The sequence below is a fragment of the Struthio camelus genome, chromosome 2 (genome assembly GCF_040807025.1).
Source record: "Struthio camelus isolate bStrCam1 chromosome 2, bStrCam1.hap1, whole genome shotgun sequence".
Classification (NCBI taxonomy): domain Eukaryota; kingdom Metazoa; phylum Chordata; class Aves; order Struthioniformes; family Struthionidae; genus Struthio; species Struthio camelus.
The window spans coordinates 171,734,848-171,761,751 of record NC_090943.1 but is presented as its reverse complement, the minus strand read 5'-3'; the positions used below and the strand labels follow the sequence as shown (position 1 = coordinate 171,761,751).

Genomic DNA, 26,904 nt, shown 5'->3' with positions numbered 1-26,904 from the left:
TTTTGGGGTACGTCTCAAACATGAGGCACACAGGACAGCTGCGGCAAAGACTAGTCAAAGACTTTATCACAGTAGGATTAACAAAATTTGTCACATGGAATGGAAAAAAAACCCACAACAACAACAAAAAACAGACCAAGTACTCTTCCCTTCTCAGATGAGCATGTTTTTGCTAATCCTGCCTCAATTTGTAAGAGGAAGATAGCAAATCCCCACCCACCCACCCCAAGCTTGCAAAATGTACAGCCAAAGATGCCCAGATCGAGACACACACTAAAACGTGCAGTGATGGAAGGCAACACAGAGCTCTCCAGTGAGATTCGCCCGCTATTCCTCACGGCCGAGACCCAGATCAACACTGGGCTATTCCAGACACCGGACCTGTCGGCAGGAGCCTCGCTTTTCCCCACTGGTGTTCAGCCTTAACATCCACACGCCTGTCTCCAGTGACCACAAGGAAACTTGGCTGGATTTGCACATCCTTCCCAGAACAGTCTAAGTAAGTGAGAGGTATTTGTGGTGGGTTTTTGTTTGTTTGTTTACATCTTTGCAGCATATGTTGATGGGAGGTGGGAAAAAAAACCCACACGCACTGGAAATTAAGAGCGTAGCGTAGCACTGCCTGATGATCTTGTGTTTTTAGAGAAAAAAAAAAAAAACAGGTTAGAAAAATCACTGTTGCAGTGCTACAGCTGGGCCTGTCATGTGTAAGGCACTGTATCATCCTTAGAACTTTAAAAGCAGGGGGGACGACCCTAAACCTCCAGCTAATAGGAAGCTGGTTTTCATTTTAACTTAATAATTTTAGAGCTAAAGTGCCAAAGACACAAAAATCTCAGCCCACAATATACCTGAGTAGAGATTGTCCTGAGTTCTTGCAAGCTACTGAATGAAGAGCAACTTTCAACAGACCCGGACAAGACGGGGAGAGGCCCCAGCAGCAGCAAACCAGTCAGCCCTCGCTCCACGGGCACAGAAGAGAGCAAAGGGAATTAGCCAGCGGAGCTCGGGAAGCCAGTGCACAAGAGAGAGCAGGTAAATCCATCCGCAGGACGATCCTCTGCTAGAGCTGCCGCCACCTCTCCCGCCCGCAGACGGAGAGACAAAAACTCTTCCAACACTGTCACTTTGGCATCAGGAATTCAGCTCACCGGGTGTATCGCGGCTCCAAAGCGGGGGCACAGCCTCACCCGTCGTCGTGCGCTCTCTGCTGCGGCTCTCCGGCAAGCGACGTTCATCTAATGCTTCCGGCGTTATCTTTCGAAACCAAACGCCTTGCGCGTAGGGCTAGTACACGTGCAAGAGGCCAACATAAAAGAGCTAAACCTGCGACAGGCAGGGTCTTTGGAAGGGGAAGTGCTCAGTGATCCAGCGAGGCACAAACGCTCAGAAAGGGCGAGCGCCAACCGCGCGGCCTGCAGGGAACAAAGCCACCAGGGAAATCTCTCGAGCGCACCAGCAGCTTTGAGGTCTCACTGCGTGCCAACCATCCAGGTTTGTTATAGGCCAGCCCATCCTTTGTAGAAACCGCATACAGAAATAGAGGACGTACACGAAAGTTGATAAAGCTATCAAGCTGTCGAGGTCCCTGCTACCAGCCAAAAAAAGGTCCCAATCCCATGTGCATCGCTGCGCGGCCCAAGCTGACAGGCAAAGCTACAGGTTGCAAGCTAACACAGGCTGCAGGAATTATAAAGAGGTAAAAAAAAAGAGAAGGAAGGAGCATGTGCTTAATGGTAGACAACCCCCAATTTGCAAACTTAAATAATTTAACTTAACAGAATACTAGTTTCCCCAGAGACCTCCCCTCCCCCCAACCCTTATTGCAGTTACAGCAGAAAACCCAATCGGGTTCATTTTTATAGTGCTGGATAAGGGAAGCGATGACAACTCTGGGACCATGACAGTTGAAGAGAGGCCCGCACCTTGTGGGGTCACATCCCAAACCCCCTTCCTCACACATCCCTTAACAACACAGATACAGCTCACACCTGGTTTTCCCACTCAGCGAGTCCACATGAGGAAGTGTTACACAGGGCGAGACCACAGTTTTCTTGTGCTCTTTGCACACCTGAGGATAACTGCTCAGCTGATTAGAGGTGCTGGTCCTGACCTTCGGAGGGAAGAGCTGGCAGGGACAAGAGGAAGTTGCAGGAAGACCCTGAGGGCAGAGCTGCAGAGTACCTGAGAAGGGAGGAGAGTGGGAAAGGAAGGTGGGAAAAGCAAATGTATTTGAAGGTAAGTAATTCAGAGTTCAGGTCTGCAGGAAGCACAAACTATCACTTGCTAAGGCCAGACAGGCTCACGTAGATAGTTTGATACCAGGTGCTGGAAGAGGCAAGAAGAGGCAAAAGTGCAAGGTGTCAGTGTACCCGCAGTCCGGCTGCTTTCACTGATTAACAGCTGCAGGTTTGATCCACGCTCACGTTTCTGAAGCCTCGCTGCTCTGTGTGGCAGCGCCAGCCCAAGGAAGCGTCACTTGTAAAGCGCCATCTTCTTACTCTGGTACATATACATGTAGGCATCGCAGAAGAGGCGTTTGGCCACTCCATCCATGTCCCGGGGTTGCTCCAGGGCCAGCGCAGCCACTGGCAAGTCCAGGTATTTGGCAACTTCAGGGCACAGCGTTACCATGGGAATGTTGAAGCCATTTTCATCTCCTATCCCAAAAAGAGGGAGAGAAGTGTGAGTCCCAACCAGGCCCCAAGGGACAAATATCCACAGTTCAAGCAGATACCACAGCAAGGGACAGTAATGTAGTGCCTTAGCTGAGATATCGAGATGCCAAGAACAAACTGGGCCAGGACAGAACTGTCCTTGCCCACAGCGCAGCCAACCCTATCTGGCTCAAGAAGTCCCTCATCTGAAAACGGCCAGAGGATGAGAGCACTAGGAGGAATAATCACATACGCTTGGCCTGGTTGTACTCTTGCGTAGACTTTGCTTAATGGTCACTGTTGGAAGCAGGATCCCGAGAGAGCCTAATTCGGGTATGGGGCTTCAGGGGAAAAGGCTGTCCTTTGTTATATAAAGCTGTTACTCCCCAGTACCCCTCGTTCGCCCCAGAAGCCTGGCGCTCCTTTTAGACACGGCACAGGGTCACTCTGAAGCACTGCTAAAACCGTCCACCACTGTGCCTCGAAGCAAACTGACCAGTGCCTACGCGATGCGCGTTACAGACCCTCATTGACGCCCGCTGCGCGACGCTCACTGCAATCAAAGCTCCGAGCCCGCCGCCCCGTCCTCACCATGCCTGTCGGCCATGCTGTCGAAGAACATCCAGTGTTTGTCCTCGGGGCCGTATTTCACAAAGGAGACGTAATGGCTGGTCTCGATACAGAGCACTGCAAAGAGCTCCATCTTCTCGCGGGGGACCTGCTGGCTGCCTCGGGGGCTCATACTGTGAAACTCTTCGGGGACGCGCAGCCTGGTCGGCTTGTGCGCTTTGCGCCGGTAATGGGAGTGAACCTGAGGAGAGACGGTGGGGTGTACCGCTGAGCGGGCAGGACAAACTTTGTTCTCAATTGATCTACCTTCCACGCAGCTGACTGCCCCGTGTGCCAGGGAACGGCACAACATCCACATCCTGAAAGTCAGAAGTTGAGATGGGAAGCTGCTGCCCTCCAAGAAAGGCTGTAGGAATGCTCTGAGCAAGACAATGCGAAGGGCCCAGCACTCAGTCTGTGCAGGATCGGTGCTTATTTAGGCTCTATGTAAGCAGAGCGCAATGTATGAGAGTTCAGTAACATGTGGCAACTGACGCCGCTAGGGTAGCTCATTCAGTTGGCAGGACTGACAGCTCAGGAAAGGGCCCCTCTGTGCCCGACCTGAAGAGCTGCAGGGACAGCAAGGGAAACGTGGGTATTTCAGAGGTTTTGATCTGTTGTCAGCCACCAGGGCAGATTTTGGAAGCACCTAAAGAAACCGAATACCTGTTTGGAGCAGGAGTTGCAGAATTGCTTCAGGCCTGTAGCTGCGAATATCTTGTCTTTGAAACACTCAGAACACTCCAGGGTGGCGACATCGCCACACAGGCAGCACTCCCTGGGACCTGCAGGGGGTAACAGGACGTGTCCTCCCTAGGTCTCACCAGAAATGCACCTTGTCCTGCCACAACTAGTGTTCAGGGAAGAGGAATCACAGTACGATCCCCCCCTCACATCTTCTGCTCACAACCCAAAGAGTCAAGACCCATCACGTGGTTCCTCACAGACCTATCGGTCAGCTTTACCATTGCGCAACAACTTACTGTCAAGCAGCAGATCGGTTATATCCAGCTCTAAGGAAGGAATGATTTTGCTGAACATTTTATATTCCTTCCCAAAACGTGGCATTTGGATAATGAAACAAGATGGGATCTGGGAAAAGAAAGGCAAATGAGTCACCAAGCCAGAAGAGACAAGTCCCAGAGACTCTTCGCTCCCTATTGCTGCTCAGACTAAAGATTTTCTGCTCAAGTTATCCACAGAACACGACAGCAACAGGGGAAAGCAATATCCCTCTTCCTTCATGTTCAGATTTCCCAAGACTTCTCTCAGGTTGTACCTATGTATCCTACTGCTTTGCTGTGTTAGAGAGAAGACACACACTAAACCCACTGCCAACTAACTAGCACGCACAGGTATGTTGGAGGAAGTGGGAAAAAAAAAAAAAAAGGCAGTAGATAGTGAGGAAGAGAGAAGGTAGCTGGGCTCACCTCCACTAGCTTCAGATCGGAGGACAGGAAGGAGTGTTCCACTAACTGCTGTACATCAGGAACCACCAGATCCTCCTGTTTGTCCATAAATATCTGGTAACAGTAACAGTCCTGCTCCTCCTGGCCTCCAGACCTGCAGGGAGCGGTCACAGGGAGCTTGTCTACTTGGTGCCACGGACATCTGAGCTCTCAGAAGACATACCATTTTTGTCCTGCAATAGCTTCTGGGCACAAGGCACAAAGGGCTGCGTGCTGTAACAGTGAAATGAAGCACACTTCCACCCAGAAATACTAAATGCATGCCATGAGAAGAGGACAGGAGTACCATATTCATTCCATATTCAGTCGCTTTATCCTGCATATCATCACATCCTGCTCCAAAGAGCATAACTCATTTTCCCCTCTTCAGTGTAAAAATTTAAGACGTTTCAGTATTTTTCAATCGACTGCTTCACAGCACAATCAGCAAAATCAGCTCAGATGACAGATCTATTTATAACTGCACATACAAAAGCTGCAAAGCAAAACCCGGTTCCATTCAAAAGGTGAGTTATGTGCAAAAGATGTCGCAGAACCTTTACATCCCTGAGTTAGCGCAGGCAGGATTTCCTTTAGCCAACCCTCTGCAGGGGAGCTGGAGTACAGAGTTGCCTTTGTACTTAGCCGTTCTGAGCAGCTCCATGATCTAAGGCTTGACTGACATCCCAACAAAGGGGCACAGAAATCTAACAATCCCCTTCTATGCTCCTGAACAGCACAGTTAGTTTTGGCTTCCTTCAGACCCTCATCTTCTTTGTCAAGTCCTGAAAAACTGGGACTTACACTCCATGGACTCCCTGCTTGAGAGACTCTAGGATCCGAGCCAGCTTGACAGTCTGGACACATCTTAACTGCATCCAAAGGCCATCAGATAGTGTTGGCTCTGCACTGAAGACGGATACTATGTTTCTCAAACCACTGCTGGCTCTCCCTAAGGATGACACTCTTTTTTCATCATTTTCTGAAGGTGGAACATCCAGGGAGAGTTTAGAAGTCTCTTTTCTTGTGCTGGCCACCTGGGACAGGATCACAAGCTGTACAGACTGTAATTAAAGGACAGCAGAGAGGACCTGTGCACAACTCACTGAGCCTTCAAAGCCTTGATCAAAGTGAAAGTAATACTTGATAATTGCAAGGTGGATAACCGGTGAACCAGGTCCGGGTAAATTACATCATCTAGATACAGAAACTTACTGCAGTTTCAAGAGTGGCTCTATTCCCAGGATCTGATGCATTATCAGATTGAGGAACTCCTCAGGATCTGGAAAGTCAGAGAAAAGCGCAAGTCACATCACACCAGTGACATTCCCTTACCCCACTGCATCCAGAAGGCTAAAACTCTCAGATAAACATGAGCTAGCATTTTTGAACTAGGAATCTCCTCTTTTACTCTAGGTAAGGTGGCATTTGGATTAGGAGCTGAGAGCATTTGGTTAATGCATAAATCCTCAGGTGAGCGTGAAAAAAGTGAGCCGGCCCTCTGAAAAGAGACAGCAGAAGAGGAAATGGCCTTCTCCTAGCTGCTTTTTCAATCTCTTCAAAACAGAATGATTTTTTCAGCTGTATTTGGGAGGAGTCACATGTATGCAGAGTAGATCGTGCACTCTTCCAAGCTGAGCCAACACAGTGACACTCTCAGAGAGCCACCTTAACGGACAGTTACTGTTAGCACCAAGGCATTAACTAAAAGTGAAACGAGGGACAGCTATGGAAGCTCATGAAAGAGCAGCAGCTAAACCATCCCCGGCTAAAATACGTATACCATACCACAAAAAAAAACCCTGCTGTTCACTGACAAGATACCTGCTGTTTCTGGAAGAATCAATGCCACAATTACTATCCAGGTTCTTGCAGCTTGTTGCATGGTACTGGAGGAATCCCTAGCCTTTCTTTGTTCTAAACATGCGGGACCTTGCTACGCATGGACAGGAATGTGGTGATTGCAACCAGAGGGAAGGGGGCTTCAGCTATAGTGTTTTCTGTCTTATTTTAACCAAACCACAGTCTTTGAGGAACCTCATATAACTTACCAGAACTCAAGCTTAGCAACACAATAAACCAAGCTGGTTTCTGGCAAGGATATCAGGGACAGACTTATCAGGGCATAACTCCAAGTATAAATCAAAGGTTAGAGAAATTTCCTTCGCTTCAATTCTGTTTACACAGTTCTTCCTCTCCCCCCCACCCCCAGCAGCAACTGCCACCAGCTAGAGCTCTAGCAATTCCTGTCTTTCCATCAGACGTAAGTCTTTCCAGCAAACTGAAGTTACAAACTCCACAGAGTTTAAAAACCTGAAAATATTTTCTGTGCACATTTTTACATAAATTTAAAATATATAAAACGGGCATGGGAGAAGTGCAAAACTAAGTTGTCAGCCTGGCGCCTGGATGAGGCCGTTCACACCCAAGCAATTCTGGACAGTCTCCAGAGAACGCATTACCTTTTTCAGCAGTGGTAAAGCTTGAACATTGGCCCTTCTCAGTAAGCTGCTCCCTAAGGTGCATCACACTCCTGGCCATGACGAAGCCGGTCCTAGAAACAAGCAGCAGCTGCAGATGATCTCTGTAGCATATTTAAATCTCAGCATCACAAAACATCCCTAGCTTGCATTCCAGCAACCAGTTCCAGGACATTGTCCACCAAGGAGGATGCTAACATCTTACATACAGGCAGCTCTCAATGCCTCTCTCTCACACCTAGTGAGGCAGGATGAGGAATGAATTTGGTATTTTTGATATAAGCCCAGAAAATGTAGCTCTCCTGCCATGGTCTACCCTGTTACAGCCCAACATTGCATACTGGCTTTAGGTATTGTCGGTATTAACTTTTCATGGATCAGCTGTCGAGCAAACTGTGTTCGTGTTCTGTAGTGATGCCATTGATTTACCAGCTCCAAGGCTTCCCCACAGAGGTGGTCTCAATCCCCAGGAGTCACCTTTTAGTCCTTTCACTGGGAACTGGAGCTCACAAGGCTTCCTCCTGACTAGGGAAGACCAGACCTGGCTTGACAACATAAACCCTGTGCAGGAGTTAAACTAGAGACAACCTTCTGGCTGGGGTAGAGAGAATCGCCTCCCTGCAGTATTCCCAACTCAGCAGTGGGGGTCAGTGCTAGACTGGCCCTTCTCACATGGATGCCACAAGACCAACAAGCTGAAAGATCAACGTTCTGACTTTTGTAGGCATTCCTACAGCCTCAGGAATCACGGCAGCCTTACAGTAAGGTGGAAGGCAACAATTGGAAGAGAAAGCTGAGAGGAAGACCTCTGCGTGTGGCTGGCAGGAGAACCCCTCCAGGTCACCCTTTCTCTCAGTGACACGTATCGTGACCGGTGGAGGGCAGAGCAGCAGAGAAGGCAGGAAGACAGATGGACAACTTCCAGGATTCCCACACGCTATACTCACTTCCGGAGGGGATTAACGATCTCATCTCGCAGAATGTTTTGGACATTCCTGTCACACAAGGGGAAGGGCTTAAAAAGCATGGAGTCCAGCACGGATGTACAGGAGAAGAGGCTGCAAAGAAAGCACGCTGCGTAAGTCTGATGGGTTTGCAGCTGCAGCTATAACCAATTTGTAGTGCCTAGTGACAGTTGCCGGCTTTTATTTTCAACAACCCGTGCATGCAGTTACAGAAATATGAGTGACAGAGAGCCTCCACAGTGAGATGATAAACCGTATTTGGTTTAATGAACACTTGTAGTAAGCAAGCAAACGGCTTAGCGAAAAGTGAATCTCATGCTTTGCAGCCAAAACTGCTCATGGAGGGCACCACTGAGTCTTTTCCTCTCCAGTGCTGCATCCTGGCATACCCTGGGCAGTTTCTTGCAAATATGTTTCCAGTCATTAGCTCCAGTCATCAGCCTGGTCCAGTCCAGCAAACTGTGATCTTTCACTACCCTGCACGCATGACAGATACACGAGTACCTTAGGTACTCCTGAGGGCTACTTTGAAGCTCGAGAACCTACCAGATTACAAAGGAGCTCAAAAGGCAGCAAGCATTGAGGCTGCGTCTCCACACATTTATATCCTGTTTTACGCTGGGTGAGTTTCCAGCTGTGCTGGAAATACAGGGAAGCATTGCACTTTAGGCTCTGCCCCAAATAAAAAGTTATTATTTAGCAGCAGGGCGCTGCCCAAGCAGACTCGTACCTGAAGAGAGCTGCATCCATATAGCAGGAATTACAGTGGCCTTGAATCCCCTTCATCCGCCCACGCAGGATGTGCACTGCTGCCTCATTCCTGAGGGGAGGAAAATTGACCAGAACCTGTGGAAGAACTTCCTGCTCTCCTGCAACACAAGTAACAGAAGCAACTCCCTTTAGCTTCCCACCTTGGCTGGGTCACCTCTGCCCTTCCCTCCTGCCCTGAAGGGCTGCTCTGCTCAAAGGTCAGCGCGCTGCTTTCCTGCACTGCTCCTCCTGGGACAGGACCACGCTGGGCTGAAGGCTTGTCTCTTTAGTCATTCATCTACTAGAAACAGGACAAAACCTAACCATCTGTTCCTCACCAGAGCTGGGCCCTACCAATCCACACTGCCTCTACCATCCTTATGCCAAGGATTAATGAAGAGAAAAAGAGCTACAAAGGAGCTGATGCTGTGTTAGATGCAAGCTTGGGATCTCTCTGCAGAAAGATCTGTGATGCAAGCCGTGAACATCGAGCCTGAGGGAGTAGGTAAAAGCTGGCACAAAACAACAGTCCATCTGACCCTGCCATGAACGAGAAGGACTGAATGTCCTGCCTTACCCTGGTTCCAGAAAGGAACAGAAACGCACAGGGTTCAGCTGAAGCATCTCCAAGGACATGGAGCAACACTACGGGAGGTGCTGTGCCATCATATTGGGAGTAGTCGCTGCGTCCCTAAGGTCTGAAACCTCTGAGCACGCGTTATGGCAGCATTCATAATCACCTGAATGGCAGAGCCAGAACATGACCCCAGTAACAAAGGGACAAACAGGCAACTTTGCTTTTATAGCTGGTCCATACGTGGCTCTCAAACACTACAAATTACAACCGACAGCATCCCCATAGGGCAGGCAGGCGTCAACACAATTTCACAGGAGAAAATTCAGGAGAATTTGAGGAACTAAGTTAGTCCATGGCCACAGTGAGACAGCTCCTAGCATCAAAAAGGAGCAGCTAAGTCTCCAGCCCGCTTCCCTCGCTATTCCTGCTGCAGAGCAGACAGGGTGAGGAGAAGCCCAGTTGCATTCTCATCCCCTGGCCTGCCATCTCTTTAACCACTAAGCTTTCTTGAACCTGATCTTTCTATTTCTTTGGTGTTTTCCCTTTCTACTCCAATCCCCTCTCTTCAGTGTGTCCTTAAAATACTTTTCCTTCTCCCTGCTCCCGTTTTTGGGGAGTAGCTAAAGGAATCCGGATGTCTCATTTACAGTTTCTAAACGACTAGTTCACATGGTCTGCTGAACTCTGGAGGTATTTCTTGCTGTTCAAATGAAAATATTGGCCTGTCCTTCCCTGTATCTTCTTGTGAATGTCCTGTCATCACATCAAGCTCTATATTAAAATGAACTTAATCCCTCTCCCTTTCCCAGCTCCTCCTTATTTCTCAGTCTCCAGGTAGGTACAACAGCGTTATCACCCGACATCCTGGCCATAGGCCTGAGTTACCCCTTCCAGTTCTCCAGATCCACGTGTACAACTTACATTGGCATAACATTTAAGATAGGGTATCTAGGTTAGGCCCTACAGCTAGTGCTTGTCCACAGTCAGGTCTCAATTATACAAGACCTTTCCTTCTGTCCAGAAAACCATGGGCAGAAGAACCGTGCCTTGCTTGCAGCATTCAAAATGCCTTGCAAAGACTATCGCTCTAGACCACCGTATTGCGTTGCCTTCCTACATTTCCCCTTCTCTTACACATACATGCCACAGTGTCCTCACTGTTAGAGCCGTTCACAGCATGTTGCCTTGTATTCACTGCCTAGCCCCCGTAAGTCTAGTTGATGTTAACCCTGCCTTTAGTTATTTACTGTCCCTCACATGTGTGGGGCGTTCCCTATAAATACCATCATGTCAATTTTAAGGACTGTGAGCACTCTTAAGTGTTGTAACAAGAGAGAAATACAACTTTGCCAGCGAGTTCTGATGTGCAGTGGATTGGAAAATGTAAAGAAACATTCATTTCCTCTGCACAAGGAGGCAGATCAGGCCTACCTACAGTCCTCTCTGAGGCTGAAAGGGGATCATGGACTCTTTGAATAGTAATATGACACATATTGCTCTAGACACGTACTAACAGAGACTGCTCACAAGGATCCTCTGTAGCATGCCTTGTCCTAGCACGATACCGTGTCCCCCCTCCCCAGAGAACTTACCATAATCCATAAGATTCAGGTCACTGTTGTGCGAGCACTGGAAGCGAACATCCGGCTGGCACGACTGCAGCTTCACAAAGAGGCCACGCTTTGGAGCACAGTGGAAATAATATTTGCCCAGCCATTCACCAGCTGTGACCCCCTTATCTTCATCCTGGGAAAAGAGCACTGATGAACCACATGAGAGCTGGCACTGTATGAATGAGGTGTGATTTGCCATACGGCCATTTTGTATCTTGAGAGCTATGTACGTTTGGTCTTGTTTTGCTAACTACTTTCATTTATTCTGGTTATGTTTTTAATCTAGCAATCCCGTTTGTAGGGACTCATGATTATTCTGTCCCACGTTCCAATAACGTCACTCAAGGTTCTGGAAGACCTTTGTCAGAACAGCAAATAAAGCCTCATAATCGCTCTGCAGGCAATAAAGTGTCCTCAGTGATAAATGGGGTAACAAGGCAGAATGAGACTTGCCCAATTTCCTACAGCAAGTCAGTAGAAGACCTATATATAATAAGGAATACACTTGATCAGCTGTGCTTGTCCTCACAGTTCAATCTCTGACATGCCAGTAGCCCAACTCCGGTCAGGCTGAGAGATACACAGTCACAAACTGAAGTAGTCTTCAGAGAGAAGAACAAAGCAACCAAGACCTGTCGGTTCTGATTTTCAGTCTCACAGCAAGAAGTATTTTGCTCCTTACCAGTTCAACTCCTGCCATTTTGTACTTAATCTGGGGCAGGTACCCCAACCAGCGGATGATTCCTGAAACCTGATTTCCCTTGTCCAAGGTGATCTGGACCATGGAGTTCACCTCCAGGGATGAATTCCCACTTTCACAGTCCTCACCGCTCTCATTTCTCTCTCGTTTCATCTGTTTTGGCTGTCCCAAGCCCATGTCAGGCTCATATGGTGGAAACAAACCTAATGGGCAAATACAGAATGTCAGGAGAGGCAGGAAGTCAACATCTAATGACAGACACCTCTGGGTCTCACCACTGTCTTCCCAATACCAGTTCTATTTTGAAATTCTAGAGCAAAGGGAAGCATGAGGCTGAGCATGGGAGACATGAGGTGTGATTCGCAGCATGCATTTCAGTGATATGGAAAAGTTGGTCTAATAGCTTGCTGCTGCTGAAAGCAGATGATCCCACTCCTTATTTCCCTGTTCAAAACTGCACAATCTGACTTCACTCTGGAGCTTAATCCAGCCCTTTGCAGAGCCATTTCAGGCTGCTGAAACAGTGGTGGGTCCCTGCTATTTTTCTGCCTTTATTGAGATGAATCAGCTCAATCTGATGACTGCTCCTCTCGGGCTGGTCCTGACAGCAATACAAAACACTTGGTGGCAAGGTACAGAATCCACTAATTTGTAAGTTTGCCTAATGACTCACACCGTCACTGCTGTCATCTGTGCCTTTCTGAGTTTGGCTGGCGCCAAGATGAGGCTATTGCTCCACCTTCTACAACTAAATTAAAGACTCTTTGACCAGTGGTATTTTCTTCCCTATAAAATACTTACGCACTACAATCAGACTCTCTGTTCTTTCCGATAAATTGGGAGACTCTGAGCTCTAGTTGCCTAACGCAAAGAATTTTGTCTAGAACTTGAGATTTTTTTTAATGAAACTTTTCTGCCTCCTGATCCTGAGCTAGTTGGGACTAGCTGATGCTTCTGTTGCCCTTTCAGCTAGTGCCCTGCAGAGAAGAAATAAACGCCTAAATCCACAGGATTGTACACAGGGCAGACATATCTCATGATAACCTACTTTGAGAGAGCAAGCTTTCCTTCACAACAGAGTCCATAGGGATTTCTCTGAAAATGTCAGTTGTTCCTTCTTCCTCCTGATAGGAAAGAAGATTGTATCAGCTAAATGCTCTGTCAGACATAGGGCGCTCCTGGAACATGAACCCGTTTTTAAAACGGGCCTGAAAAGTTTGCAGGTAACTCCGTGTCCCTTTTGGGCACTCCTTCCACTACTTCTTAAGGCCCCGCCACGACACAGGTACAAAACAAACAAACAAAACAAACAAGAAAAGAAGGCAAGGCTGCTCTTACCGGACAAACTTTAACGAACCACTGGCTTCCCTCCCTGTAAACTGCCATTGCTATTCCCTTTGTGAGGACCTCGTCCACATAGAAACTAACTGCATCTCCCACTTTCACAGGAACCAACTCCTCCGCGTCTGGCTTTGGCTTCTGTTTCGCATGGTCGTTGTCAGGCACAGGAGTAAACTGGACTCTGTTAAATGGCAGGAAGACCCCACAGTTCCGCTTACACTTGAAATACTCAGTGCCGTGGTAAGATCCATCATTGCGCCCTCTGCTTTCACCTTCACCCTGAAAACATGCCAGAAAGGAGCGTTACATCCCGAGCCACAGGCAGGTCAGCGGAAAGACGCCTAACCAGGAACGTGGCAACCTAATCTTATTTAAGAGGTGGATTTCTGCAAAACCTAGTGAAAACAATGGGAGCTAGGTGCTGGGGAGAAGAGCAATCCTTGCTCTCCCGCTGTAAAGTGAGTCACGCAGGGGACTAAATTTTCTGTTGAGCTGTGCAAGGCAAGAGAAGGTGTTGTTAGAAGGGAGGAGCAGAGACAAAGCAGTTGCATGGCCTGGACCAGGCCCACACAACACAAGGGCTATACAATCGGAGCAGAAATACCACGACGTTATGAGCTGTGCGCCCTCCTAAGCTATGGCACGGGATTCTCACAAACATAAAGGGAATAAAGCATCTTTTTTTCTTCCTTGGCCACTTTACCTGCAACTCCACCCCAAAGAAGAACGGAGAAAGCACAGACGAAGTATTTTTGTGAATGCTGCCAATGTAGCGGATGACACCAGGGAATTGTTGCCGGTCAACCTCCACCATCACTTTTTGGCCAGGCGTAGCCTTCAGAGCTGCTTCAAGGCTCAGTCTCTCCAGGAAGTAGTTCAAACGTTCGTTGTGGCTGCTGATGGCCAGGAGAAAGACAGCTGTCTCCTCGCGCACAGGTTCAAGGATTTCTACATTTACTGTGACAGTGGAGCTGTCATCCAACATGACAACTTTGAGGAAACAAGCAGGGGGCCTGTCATCCGAGAAGTTGCGCAGGTAACTTCTCTCACTGCAGAAGCACATGTTCCCAGCTTGAAAGTACTTGCTGCCATAGGTACAGTCATCTGTCAGGATGTAATAGCAATATCCATCCCCTACTGAAGGCAGGATGCTGGTCGTCATCTTTCCCCTGGCTTCTGAGAACTGGCAGTCACACTAGGGCAAGAAAAATTTTACATGTGACATCTTTATAACAGTGTTGATACACACGTTATCACAGGATCTCAGAATAATTCAGGTTGGAAGAGGCCTCCGGAGGTCTCTAGCAGGTTGTTCAAGCCTCATCCAGTTGAGTTTTGAGTATCTCCAAGGATGCACAATCTCACATCCTCTCTGCTACCCTGTTCCAATGTCTGACCACTCTCACGGTGGAAAAAAGAAACCCGTTCCTTGTACGAACCAGGATCTTTCACAGCCCAGCTTGTCCCCTCTCTCTTTCATCCTCTCACTGCGTGCCTCTAAGAGTCTGACTCTGTCTTCTCTACTACACCCTCCCATTAGGTAGTTGCAAACAGCAATAAGATCCCCTTTTGCCTACTCTTCTCCTGGCTGAAGGAACCCATTTCTTTCACCATCTCCTCACATATGCTGTGCTCCAGCCCCCGACCATCCTGGTGGCCTCAGCCAGACTCACTCCGTCACTGTCCCTTTTGTACTGGGAATCCCCAAACATCATCCCCAAACAGCATCCAGATGAGTCTGAAGTGCCACACGCAGGGACAGAACCACTTCCCACAATCAGCTGGCTGCACTCGTGCTAATACTGCCCCGTATGCGGTAGGCCTCCTTCGCTGCAGAGGCACACTGGTGATCTGCTGCTGACTTGTGACCCTGCATCTCTCCTACGCAGAAAGGATGTGCAAGACTTACTTTTCAGATCTTCATGACACAGCTTTTTCTCTGCCCTTCTACATAGCAAAAACCTTGCTTTCAGGCTTTCACTGTCCTAGACTTAAAAACCCATTCTCCAGATCTTGCTCCTCCATCATACTAGACATGAACCACTGTTCACTCTCTTGATATCCCTCCTGGTCTATCACCTCTATAGTTCCTTGCTGGATGCATAAGTTTGCATCTCGGTTAATCCATAGCATCAGCCTTCACCATCCACATGCTCCATCTCCATAAAGGTACCATGGAGGCACTCCTGGTAAAGAGCAGCAAAGCTGCAATATCTTCCAACTCCTTGAGACTCTCCCTTGTTGTGCTACTTTTTAGGAAAGCCTAGCTTAATGGTTAAGTTGCTGATTTCTATCTGCTACATATAAAGACAGCTAGTGTTGTCTCATTAAATTCTGCCTTCTGTTTTCTTTTACAATTTACTTGGAGGGACAAAGGCTTTATTTGGCCTTTTAAAGTACCTGGAAAAGGTGGTCCTAGTCTGTGACTAGAGTTCCTACATGTTTGCAAATATATCTAAAAAATACCTGGAATCAAAAGTACATTTTCGCACGCAACATGTTTTAGTGAAATGCTGTCGTTTTCACATAATTTACCGCTCTCCATTTCATTGCTGACTGACACCTCTCAGGGACAGGGTCGTATTTCTTCCCTGTTACAACATTAAAAGAGATGAACATAGAAACTCCTACTTTCTCCAGGTAGACGTGACTGGTTGGCCAAACGTGCAAGTTGTGAATATAAAGAAAATACGAGACATGCCCGTTCCCAGGCCACACGAGCAAGGCAACCAGACATCAAGAAAGGGCAATTAAGAAAATTGATGTCTCCACTATTGGCTACCCGGTAGAAACTTTTAAAAAACTTTAAGTTGGAGAGAGGAGGAATTTGGCAGATGAATTAAGGGAAGTAGAAACACACTTGGGGCACTGTGGCAGGAAGTATGAATGCAGCTGTTTTTAAGAACAATAAATGGGTGGGCTGGGACGAAAATGTAGGCAGAGTTGGAACAGAAAGGCTATATAAACTTCAGTATCTAGGAGGGCAGAATTACTGGGGACTTCACTGAGATCACTGCTAGCATAGAAAAATCACCTAATGCCTGCTCAGGCCCTGGGTCTGTCCTTCTGCATTTAGGCCCTGGCCCATCAGTGGCAGCTTCCTCAGGAGCTGTCTCCCATTCACGCTTATTTTCCTAACCTCTCTCCACAGCAGTCGGGGAGGCGGCTCGGATGCTTGCTCTAGATGCTACTCTACTGGCTTTTGGGCAAACGCTTTGCTGCTGCTGCTGCTGAAAGCCAGGCCTCAAAAGGCATGATCCCCCCTGAAAACCATGGGTCTGCATCTGCTCGAGTCTACCAGCGTACCGAATTTCACACAACCAGAGAGCCGACAAGGGGACGCACAGCAGTGATGCGATGCCCCCCGCCACACGCGGGCAAGACCGTGAAAACCACGCTCACACTCGTCCCAGTTTCTGCCGAGGGACTCGGGCAAAGAGAGCGCCAAATGTGCAGGTAAGCCAGTGCGAATCATTCGGGACCATCCCGAAGCCATCTGGCACTACGAGGTACAAGAGGCGAGCAGCGACCGCGCGAGTCCTCCTGACTTGCAGTTGGGAGGCCATAGCAGACGGGCAAAGAGAAAGAAATCATGTGGTACGCGGCAGTTCCCTTATTTCACACGAGCACAGCTCACTCGGACTTTTTATATCTCGGCTCAAGGGACAAAGACTTAAATTTTTGTGGCTTTGAAGAGCAGATTTAAAGAGCAGTTTCCTGTGGCTTCATGCACCAAATCCCCTTACTAAATCTTCCATTTTCGGGACCTCTGTTTTGTTTTAGTTTTTTCTCAGTTCTCTCTTCACAGGGAAGTTAATAAATCTCACTGCGTATTAAACACTGCCAAGTGCAAAGGGGAAGACGATAACAGAACGTTTTCCTAATCTCTTGCAATTACAACGGCGTACTTGCAATTCACTCCCAGGGTATCTGAAACAAATGCGCGTTTAGACTGACGTACAACATTTAGACTTGCGGCCTTTTGAATAGCACTGAAGCAAGATGCGACTTCCTAGGCGAGCGGGAACCTAGAAGGCCCCGGATAATTAAAAGTGAACTAATATTAAAGCACGAATTGGGAAGAGGATGGGACGCCGCGGGACTGTCACACAGAAGGGATCCCGGAGGGGTTGAAGAAGCATCACAGAGAGACGCTGGGTTAGCGGAGGGGACAAGAGGGTCCGGCAGGGAGGATGCAGAGGGTGCGGAAGAGGATACAGGGGCTCGTGCCGCAGGGGGACGGGCGGGAGGGAAAGACACGGCGGCGTCACGCGCGGAGCGGGAGGTGGAGAGGGGAGCCGAAGAGGGGACGGGGAGGACAGGGACGTGGCGGAGGAGAGAGGATGCGCTGCGCCCGGGCAGAGGGGACGGGCGCAGGGTGTCACCGGCCGGAGCTGGGCCTGGGGTGTCGCACAGAGGGGACAGGGAGGGCGTCACGCAGGGACGGGGGGGTCACATCGCGCTGTGGCAGTAACCGGCGGGGTGGGGGGGAGAGGGTGGGACCCCCAGGGGTGTCACAGAGCAGCACCAGGGGGTCCCAGGCCAGTACTGGGAGGTCCCAGGGCTCCGGCGGGGCTCAGGCCAGTACCAGGGGGGTCCCAGGCCGGTAGCGGGGGGGGGTCCCAGGGCTCTGGCAGGTCCCAGGCCGGTACCAGGGGGGTTCCAGGCCGGTACCGGGGGGGTCCCAGGGCTCCGGCAGGGCTCAGGCCAGAACCGGGGGGGTCCCAGGGCTCCGGCGGGTCCCAGGGCTCCGGCGGGTCCCAGGCCGGTACTGGGGGGGGGGTCCCAGGGCTCCGGCGGGTCCCAGGCCGGTACCGGGGGGGGGGGTCCCAGGGCTCCGGCGGGGCTCAGGCCGGTACCGGGGGGGGGTCCCAGGGCTCCGGCGGGGCTCAGGCCGGTACCGGGGGGGGGGTCCCAGGGCTCCGGCGGGGCTCAGGCCGGTACCGGGGGGGGGGTCCCAGGGCTCCGGCGGGGCTCAGGCCGGTACCGGGGGGGGGGGTCCCAGGGCTCCGGCGGGGCTCAGGCCGGTACCGGGGGGGGGTCCCAGGGCTCCGGCGGGGCTCAGGCCGGTACCGGGGGGGGGGTCCCAGGGCTCCGGCGGGGCTCCAGCCGGTACCGGGGGGGGGGTCCCAGGGCTCCGGCGGGGCTCCAGCCGGTACCGGGGGGGGGTCCCAGGGCTCCGGCGGGGCTCAGGCCGGTACCGGGGGGGGGGGTCCCAGGGCTCCAGCCGGTACCGGGGGGGGGTCCCAGGGCTCCGGCGGGTCCCAGGCCGGTACCGGGGGGCGGTCCCAGGGCTCCGGCGGGGCTCAGGCCGGTACCGGGGGGGTCCCAGGGCTCCGGCGGGGCTCAGGCCGGTACCGGGGGGGGGTCCCAGGGCTCCGGCCGGTACCGGGGGGCGGTCCCAGGGCTCCGGCGGGGCTCAGGCCGGTACCGGGGGGGGGTCCCAGGGCTCCGGCGGGGCTCAGGCCGGTACCGGGGGGGTCCCAGGCCTCTCGGGATCGTCCCAAGGCGGCACCGGGAGGAGCTCGGGGCGGTACCGGGGGGGCTCGGGCGGCCCCCTCCCCCCTTCCCTCACCTGCTCCCGCCGCCGCCGCCGCCTCAGGCCCGCTCTTCCGCGTGACGGAACCCCACCACCGAGCCGCGGCGGAGCCGGCACAGAGCGGCCCCGCGCACCGCCACTTCCGGTCCGCCCGCCGTAGGAACCCCAACCAATGGGAAGAGGCGGCGGCGGCCCAGCCATCCAATGCAGGCGAAGGAGGGGGCGGAGCTGACGCTGACGTCAGGCGGCTCCCGCTGCCGGGGCGGGCCGCGCGCGCCCCCTGCTGGGCGGCGGGCGAGGGGCGCGGCGGGGCGCGTCGCCGGGCCGGGCCGGGCCTGGGTGTCCCCACGGGCCGTGTCCTGTGTCCCCACGGGCCGTGTCCCCATGGCTGACGTCCCCATGGCCTGTGTCCTGTGTCCCCATGGCCTGTGTGATCTGTTCTGTGTCCCCACAGGGCATGTCCCCGTGGCTGGTGTCCCCACGGCTTGTGTCCTGTGTCCCCATAAGCCGTGTCCCCATGACCGGTGTCCCCACGGCTTGTGTCCTGTGTCCCTATGGCCTGTGTGATCTATCCTGAGTCCCCATGGGCCATGTCCCCATGGCCAGTGTCCCCATGGCCTGTGTCCTGTGTCCCCATGGCCTGTGTGATCTGTTCTGTGTCCCCACAGGGCATGTCCCCGTGGCTGGTGTCCCCACGGCTTGTGTCCCTATGGCCAATGTCATCTGTCCTGTGTCCCCACGGGCCACGTCCCCATGGCTGGTGTCCCCATGGCTTGTGTCCTGTGTCCCCATGGGCCGTGTCCCCATGGCCGGCATCCCCATGGCCTGTGTCCTGTGTCCCTATGGCCAATGTCATCTGTCCTGCGTCCCCACAGGCCACGTCCCCGTGGCTGGTGTCCCCATGGCTTGTGTCCTGTGTCCCCATGGGCCATGTCCCCACGGGCCATGTCCCCGTGGCTGGTGTCCCGGGTCCCTTCTGGCTTGGGTGGGAGCAGGTAGGGAGAGCACCTGAATCTCAGCCTAAAACCGTGCACGCCGCGTGGGTCCTGCTGGGCCAGCCGTGAGCCACCACCGCTCCTGGGACACACGTCACTGGGATCTTATTTCCCACCTCGTGACAAAAAGGGGCAGAGACGGCTCTCCTGATGGTGCTCCCCCACCTATTACTCCACCATGGTGGCCTGATGGACCTGGTGGCATTAACAGTGGGGATGAGGGTGACACGCTGGGTCGGGGAACCGGGACCAGCTGGTCCGTAAGCCACCGTTCTGGGGACATCATCTGGCCTGAGGACATCTCCCCTGGCTGAGTTTTGAGCCCAGTGCTGGGGACGAAGCAGCACGATGAACCTGGGGGAAATCAGACCAAGGCGCCTGTGTATAAATATTGGCTAAATAGATTTATTTTCATACAAAGAATACACGGATCCCCCCGACGGGACGCCCTCACCTCAGGGGACACCCCGAGATGCCACCGGCCCCTGGCCCTCCTAGTCCTTGCCCTCTTGCCCAGGTGCCTGCGGCAGCCTGAGGTGCAAGCTCAGCCTGGGGATAAGCGGCACAACTTCGGCTCGCTTTAATGGTCATCCCCAAGCTGGATCCAGCCCACGGAGACACCCTGGGTCCCTCTCTGCAGCGTCACATCGCTGGGGGACCCAGGCTGACATGCGACCGGATGTGATTTTCCCGGTGGGGAGCTTCACCGGCAGCGGGGTTTGCACTCGCCCCCCTCCAGGGAAACCCTTGTCCTGGGGACTTTTCCTGCCCTTTGTGCTGGGTCCTCTTCAGGCGCCGACGAAACTCCTCAGCAGGGTTTTATTTGCTCTCAAATTGCCTAAGAAACGCCCCCGGCTACCCGCTTGCTTGAGCCGAAATAGCCGGACTTACCTTCAGGGAGCGGGGCGCTGTCAGGATCCGGCCCGGTCCCTAGGGCCCTGGCTTTTGGCTCCGACGTGTGACCTCAGGGACGTCCCTGTTCCCTCAGCCCTGCGTCTCCAACCTCCGACCCCCAGGAGATGGGGGCTGTCTCGTCACTTACGTTTGCCCACTCAGGGCACCCCGTCTTTGGGTACCCTCCCTGTGGGGTGCCCCTATCCCCAGCTCGCCATTCCCTCGCGGCTTGGCCCATGGCACCTCAGGACATTTTGGGGTTCCCCCGTGCCCTAATACTGTGGCTGGTAACAGACCCCTCCACGCGCCCTATGTACACACTGAATAAAAGAAGAAAATACAGGTATTTATAGCGGAGGCCCCATACGGCTTGGGGGGGGGGGTGTGGAACACTCCCCTTCCCTCCGGGACCCCCCCACGACCCCTGCGCCCCCATCCTAGTGGGACTGGAGGCTCGGAGCGAGCGGTACCCTGTCTCCTGTCCCCAACCCCAGCCCATGGTGGGGAGGACGGTGCAGGTCCAGCCCAAGCGTACAGGACAGGTCCAGGCGGGGATGGAGGGTGCAGGACATGGGGTGGCCGGTCCTGTTCCTTCCTGGGCCGGTTTCGCACCGAGAGACTTGTCGCGTGTCTCAGTTTCTCCATCAGGTTGGGGGGCTGGTATTACCCCCCGTTCTGGGGGGAAGCTGCCCCCGCCTACAGTGGTGGGAAGCTGTGGCTAGGGACGCCTTTGCCGTCGCAGGGATGAGTGAAGAGCGGCAGGGGTGGCAGCGGGGTGAGCCGGGCACCGCGCTCCCCTTGCCCTGTGCTTGCTTGGGGCAGTTCTTGAGCCCGTGCTGTGTTGGCCAGGTGCTGGGACCATGGCCAACATCTCGCCTGGTCCTGTGGGAGCACTGAACCGCAGCCACCCCTGGGTGCTGCAGCCCAAGCCCTGCCAGGGAGCAAGGCGAGAGGAGACCGGGAGTTACACCGGGGCGAAGCGGAGCTTCCCTCCTCCTGCCTCGCTGCCAGGCCTCCATCCCTGCTTGGTGTGGTGACGGAGAAACATCATAGACCTACACAAAGCCCCTCTTCTCCCCAAACTGGAGATTGTTGACCCCCCCTTTGCTGGTATCATCCAGCCCCAGGACCTAGCGGTGCTGGCACCCTTGAGCACCGGGTTGTGTCGATGGTGGCTGGATCCAGGCCGGCACGAGCACGGCTCGGGGGGCACCAGGTCTGGCCATCCCACCCTCTCGCCATCCCTTTGTGGCGGGAGAGGAGGTGGCAGGGGGCCATCCCACGGTCTGAGTCCCAGCCCACGCCGGCTCTGGGCACAGGGGGATGTGGGCGACGGGCAGGGGTATGTCCGCAGCCAGCTGGTGGCACTGGCTGGGGCTTGTGCAGGAGAGACACCCCAGCCGCGGGGCTGGGAGAGCCCCATCTGGCTCAGTTGCGTTTGCTGACCATCTGCCGGTCCCTCTTCTTCTTCTCCATCAACCTGGTGCGGTGTGGAGAGGTCACGTTAGTGACCCCTCTGCTGGCTGCAGGGGCCAGACTAGGGGCTGAGGGCAAGGGCGAGCGCCCGGGGCCGGTGTGGAGGGAGGACTCACTTGCGGTTGCGCACTTCGGTGAGCTCCATGAGACGCTCCTGGGCTGCCCGCAGCTCATCGAGGCGCTGCTGGTAGCGGGAGTCACAGTTGTTGGTGCGCTCATAGCTGGAGACCTGGCTGGAGAGCTCACTGGCGCGGTCGCGCAGCTGCTGGATGGATGAGTACAGGTTCTCCTCATCTTCCTCCTGCTCCGACACAAGGACACAAGGTTCGTGGAGCTGGTATGGGCACCCAGGGCCTCGCTCTCCCCTTCCAGGAGGGGAAACAGAGGCACGAGGTTGGACACCGTGTCGCACAGGAAGCTCCAGTGTGGAAGTGAGCCAGTGAGGGAGCAGAGGGGATGTGGAGGGCCAAGGGGATGTCGCAGGGCACAAGTGAGTCCCCATGGGCCACCAACCTTGGCATTGATGATCTCAATGTGGATGAGGAGAGCGGCGAGCTCCAGGTCCTCTGTGTAGCTATTTTTCAGCGGCACCGAGCGATAACCTGGACATGACGTTGCAGTTGTTGTGACACGGTGGCATGGGCATTGCTATGGGTCACGAGCACATCGCCGTCCCCAGAGCTGGCCCCCAAGGGGCTGAATTTCAGGTGGACCCACCGAGCAGGGATGGAGGGAGCGTACCTGTTTTGAGGCCCTTGACAGGGAAGGTGGCTTGTGCCAAAAAGTTGGGGTCGCTGAACATGTCCTCCTCGTACACCACAAAGCGCAGGAAGGCGAACTCAGGGTTGTTGATGTCAAAGACGAACTGCTTGAAGAGCCACACAGGGTTGAAACCGTTGTCAGCTGGCAGATGAGGACAGAGCGGGCAGGGATCAGAGCACGGAGCTGGGCTGGGTGCCCGGATGGTGCACGGCACAGCCCCAGCACTGCACTGGCATGGTACTGCTGGAGTTCGTGTGGTGGCACATGATCTGGGCTCCCCTGGCTGCTCACTGTTAGTGGGAGATGCCTTTTCCCCTCTGTCCGCTGGAAACCCTAGCCCCGTTAAACCACATTTCCAAGCTGGGACCCCAAAAGGCAGGTTTAGGGGTATCGGCTCCCCAGAGCCGCAGGGCAGGGGCTCTCCAGACATCCCAGTCGTTACCAGTGCCAAGGCGTGAGGGGACCCTGCTGTCTCCCTCCTGGTCCCAGGATGCAAGGACCCACTGGGTGCATCACCTCCGCAGACCCTCACCTACAACATCCGTCTTGTTCTTGCTATTGTCGTACTCGGAGCCACACACCTCCACCTCCACGAAGGGGCACACGATGCTTCTCCCATTCTTGGGCAGGTGTCGGGCACCAAGGATCTAGGGGAGGAGGAAGAAGAGGAGGAGGAGGAGGAGGAGGCTGAGGTCTAGCTGCCCTGGTCCTGCAGGCTAGGAAGGACTCCCGGGGTAGCCCTGTGACTCAATGCTTTAGGGCCATAATTAGCCTCACCAGGCCTTCTCAGGCTTGTATATGAGTTTGGACTGATTTTAGCTATGTCTGCAAAATTATTTACAAAACTTGTTTTCTCCATGACTTGCTCAAGGGTCGGATGACTATGGACTAGCCTGTCCTAGCTGTAACAGTAAAATTACCCAAAAGCGGGGTAATGTGGCTCTGAGCTTGTTTCAGCTATTTTATTCTCCAACTTGCTCTCGCTCAGGTTTTGCTCAGCTCTGTGCGATGCCGCATGCGGAGAAAAACAAACAGACCTAAGAGGTCGCAGTATGACCAATCCCATGGAGCAATGGCAGAGGTCAGAGCATATCCCACTAGAAAATATGGGGCTGAAACATGTAAAAATCACCCCCAATGGACTCAAGACTGAAGAAGAAGAAAGCCCCCCATCAGCATGCTACCACTGATGGTGAACACCTCGGGATACTGGTGAGTCTCAGTTCTCTACTCGTCCTCCCCCACACCACCAGCCCCCACATGCCTGCAGTTGCACTGTGATAGGCTCCACGATCTTCAGGCTGTTCTTGTCGAAGGGGTCAAACGTCTCGTCCCTCATGATGTCGGGCTGCAGAACGTAGCCGCTGTGGCCTCCGAGCATGAACAGCGCCTGGTTCAGCTGCATCGGCTTGTCTGCCAGCCATGGGGACAGAGCACCTCTGAGCCACGGGGCTCAGAGCTGGGAAGGCCGCTGGGAGGAAGGTCCTGCCCTGGGCAACCCCCCCAAAAAGAGCCCCCAACCCCAGGTGGGAGAAGGGGTGCGGCCGGGTATCCCATGAAGCACCCAAGCATTGAGCAGGGATTTCCCCGTCAGGAAGAGGATGAGGGTTGGATAGAGCATCCAAGCCACATTCAGCAGTGGGATCGAGTGGGACAACCACCAGCGATGGGGAAAATGGGATGACCCGCAGGGGTGAGCCCACCAGCCACCCTGGGAGCAGAATTTACCAGGGGTCTGGAAGTTGAGCGCTACAAGCTGGCTGCCACAGATCCACATGGGCAGTGGGTCATAGTTGGAGGAATCCAAGCGCTGGCCTTTAGGGTAGATGCGGCTGAGCTGGCGCCGGTTGTACTGCAGGAACTTCTTGCCCTTGCTGCGGTTGGCGTACTTCTCCGCTTTGGTCTCCGGGAAGGAGGACATGTCCCGGTAACATGCCTTGTCTGTGCCGATCTCTGAAAGTGCAAAGGGCAGCTGTCAGCAGGAGGCTGCAGACCTCTCAGGCTGGACCAGTGGCCTGGGGCTTGTCAGCTTCTGCCCCTGGGACATGTGGGGGCAGTGGTGAGGCAGGGGCCGAAAGAGGATGCCCCACAGACCCTCTGTGATTGCTGCTGCCCAGCTCTTTCCCTGATGATATAATCACCCCCCTGGCTCTTACTGTCTTCATCGAACGGCACTGGGCGGCAATAAACGACGAGTTCGGAGAGCTCCAGTGCAATCTTCTTCCTCCGCTCCATGATCTTCCCCTCTTGCATCTGCACAAGGGAAAATAGGAACTAAAACTCTTGCCCTGGTGTGCCCAGGCCTCCTCCCAGGCTCCCACTGTGAAGATGCTCTGCAGATGACGGTGCAGGACCATCCACCAAAATGCAACCCTTATTTTGCCCCATGCTCTGCAGAGACATCGAGGATCAGCACTCAGGATCCCCTCCTGCCTAGTAAAATTTGGAGGGGCTGCACTGAAAGGCAAGGCAGCATCAACTGGCTTTGCACCCAGGATTTCACCCCTTGCCGCAGCCAGAGCCAACTCAGTGGGATGCAGGCATGTGGGATGCAAGGCTCATGCCCTCCCATGGGAGGGCTGAGCCTCCTCTCTCCCTGCCGGGGGAGTGGGTGGGGCTCAGCCTCTCCAGGTCCAGTGGCACGTGGAGTGTTGCCTGGCCCGTGGCGCCCCTCACCCTGGCATCGGCGTTCTGCGTGGCCTCACGGATCTTGGCCACCCACTCGCTGAGCTCCTCCTGAGTGTCCGCGGCCACGTCCAGTGACTGGGCTGCGTGGGACATCTGCTGGGAATGGATGGTGAAGACAAATGGTTTGGAGCTCCTCCCGTCTTTGGAGATAACTATAAGGACATCAGAGGGGGCTTTACTTGAAGAGATTCCCAATGGATGGCTCTGTGGAGCAAACGAAACCTCAGCGGTCCTGCTTGGCCCACGGCAAAGTGTGGGATAGGAGCACGCTGGGGACCGCAGGTTCCCCGAGTGCACCCCCGGCACCCCTGCTGATGCCTGGCTCAGCCTCTCTTGCCTGCTCTAGTCCTGCAGCTGTGTTTTGGGGGTGCCGGATGGGCACAGACATTTGCCAGGGTCAAATCTTCACCGGGGGTGCAGGGAGGAGTGTGCCAATCCAGTCTCGCCTGCTGCGGTGCCACCCGCAATGCAGACCACAGCAGGGACAGAGGGTCTGTGACTGTCAGCATGCCCTTCCTGCGCCCTCCTGTCAGCCACTGGCAGGCTGTAGGGATCTACCCCCTTGAAACTAGAAATCACCAAGAACTTCAGTTTGGGAGAGGGGATCTGAACTTCCCCCTGAACTCCAGTCAACCCCTGAAAAAAACCCTGGAAATAAAAGCAGCAACCAGAAACGTCTTGTCCTGCTCTGCTGTTTTCATAATGAAAAGTTTCAGCTTTTGCATTGAAATGCATTTTTCCTTTGAGCTGGTTTGTCTTGCAGGCGCTAAATATCCCCCAAACTGAACCAAAAACCATTTGGACCTTGCAGAATGGGTCTCTTTGGCTGATTCCTTCCAAATTCAGCCCTGTGTTGCCCGTGTCGAGCCCAAGGCTGCTTCCCTCCCCCCAGCTGGAAGGAGGGCAGTGACATTTCCTCCTCTCCCAGCCACAGCCTTTGCTCAGCTTGGCCAGAGCATCTGCGACCTGGGAGCTGATGGTATCCACCAGAAAGCAGGTCAGCAGCACTTCTGCAGCTGGCTGGACCCAGATGTGCGATGAGTTTCAAGAGCCTCAGCTCATTGCAATGAACTTTAGCTTTCCCTGGACACTCCTGCTCCCTCCATGGGGACAGAGCGGAGACACTTACCTACGTGGCAGGACGGCACGTCGATGAAGCCCTTCAGGAAGTTCCCTAGGGGGCTGTTTTCCGACGACTGCAAGAGAGGAAGGAAGAGGGAGCGGTGAAAGGTCATCGCATGGAGCCCATCGCTAACTGATTTTGTTCTGCTTGCTTTGGCAGCCTCCCCCATCCCAAAGTCTCGCCCAGCTTTGCCAAGTCTCAGCAAAAGTCAAGAAAACACCTTCTCCCCATTCAAACACAGCAGCCCTCATGGACAAGGGCTGAACCTCTCCACGGGCTCTGCTCTG

At 53.5% G+C, this 26,904-nt stretch overlaps 2 protein-coding genes and 1 long non-coding RNA gene across 5 annotated transcripts in view; 1 reads left to right on the top strand and 2 right to left on the bottom strand.

Moving 5' to 3' along the window:
* Window positions 1-628: 628 nt before the first annotated feature.
* On the bottom strand, window positions 629-18,882 carry LOC104142511 (ubiquitin carboxyl-terminal hydrolase CYLD). 2 transcript variants are annotated; one of them, XR_011139370.1, is made up of 16 exons: window positions 18,716-18,882; window positions 13,844-14,335; window positions 13,138-13,419; window positions 12,848-12,923; window positions 11,782-12,002; window positions 11,079-11,232; window positions 8,890-9,028; window positions 8,142-8,252; window positions 7,177-7,268; window positions 5,930-5,996; window positions 4,697-4,829; window positions 4,250-4,358; window positions 3,933-4,051; window positions 3,249-3,468; window positions 2,373-2,660; window positions 629-2,184 (listed from the first exon to the last, which is right to left on the bottom strand). XR_011139370.1 is itself a non-coding variant. In XM_068933520.1 (15 exons), exons 1-15 carry the CDS (start codon window positions 18,878-18,880, stop codon window positions 2,476-2,478), a joined length of 2,565 nt encoding a protein of 854 aa, XP_068789621.1. In that variant the 5' UTR covers window positions 18,881-18,882; the 3' UTR covers window positions 629-2,475. The 2 variants fall into 2 exon arrangements, 1 of the variants encoding a protein (XP_068789621.1); XM_068933520.1 differs by having other exon boundaries at window positions 629-2,660.
* On the top strand, window positions 14,342-18,834 carry LOC138066108 (uncharacterized). Of its 2 annotated transcripts, none has more exons than XR_011139372.1 (3): window positions 14,342-16,196; window positions 16,295-17,342; window positions 18,743-18,834. It is a non-coding gene; the product is annotated as an uncharacterized lncRNA (long non-coding RNA). The 2 variants fall into 2 exon arrangements; XR_011139371.1 differs by having other exon boundaries at window positions 16,292-17,342.
* A 1,177-nt stretch (window positions 18,883-20,059) lies between the features above and the next one.
* Window positions 20,060-26,904, bottom strand: part of LOC104142512 (1-phosphatidylinositol 4,5-bisphosphate phosphodiesterase gamma-1-like) — a 28,694-nt gene continuing 21,849 nt past the window's right edge. The window contains exons 23-32 of the mRNA XM_068933519.1: window positions 26,624-26,690; window positions 25,483-25,646; window positions 24,963-25,059; window positions 24,535-24,759; window positions 24,071-24,219; window positions 23,339-23,453; window positions 22,786-22,947; window positions 22,558-22,646; window positions 22,161-22,345; window positions 20,060-22,048 (exon numbers count right to left, since the gene is read on the bottom strand). Of these exons, the coding sequence (XP_068789620.1) occupies window positions 21,997-22,048; window positions 22,161-22,345; window positions 22,558-22,646; window positions 22,786-22,947; window positions 23,339-23,453; window positions 24,071-24,219; window positions 24,535-24,759; window positions 24,963-25,059; window positions 25,483-25,646; window positions 26,624-26,690 (1,305 nt within the window). The 3' untranslated portion in view covers window positions 20,060-21,996. The remainder of the gene's footprint in view (window positions 22,049-22,160; window positions 22,346-22,557; window positions 22,647-22,785; window positions 22,948-23,338; window positions 23,454-24,070; window positions 24,220-24,534; window positions 24,760-24,962; window positions 25,060-25,482; window positions 25,647-26,623; window positions 26,691-26,904) is intronic.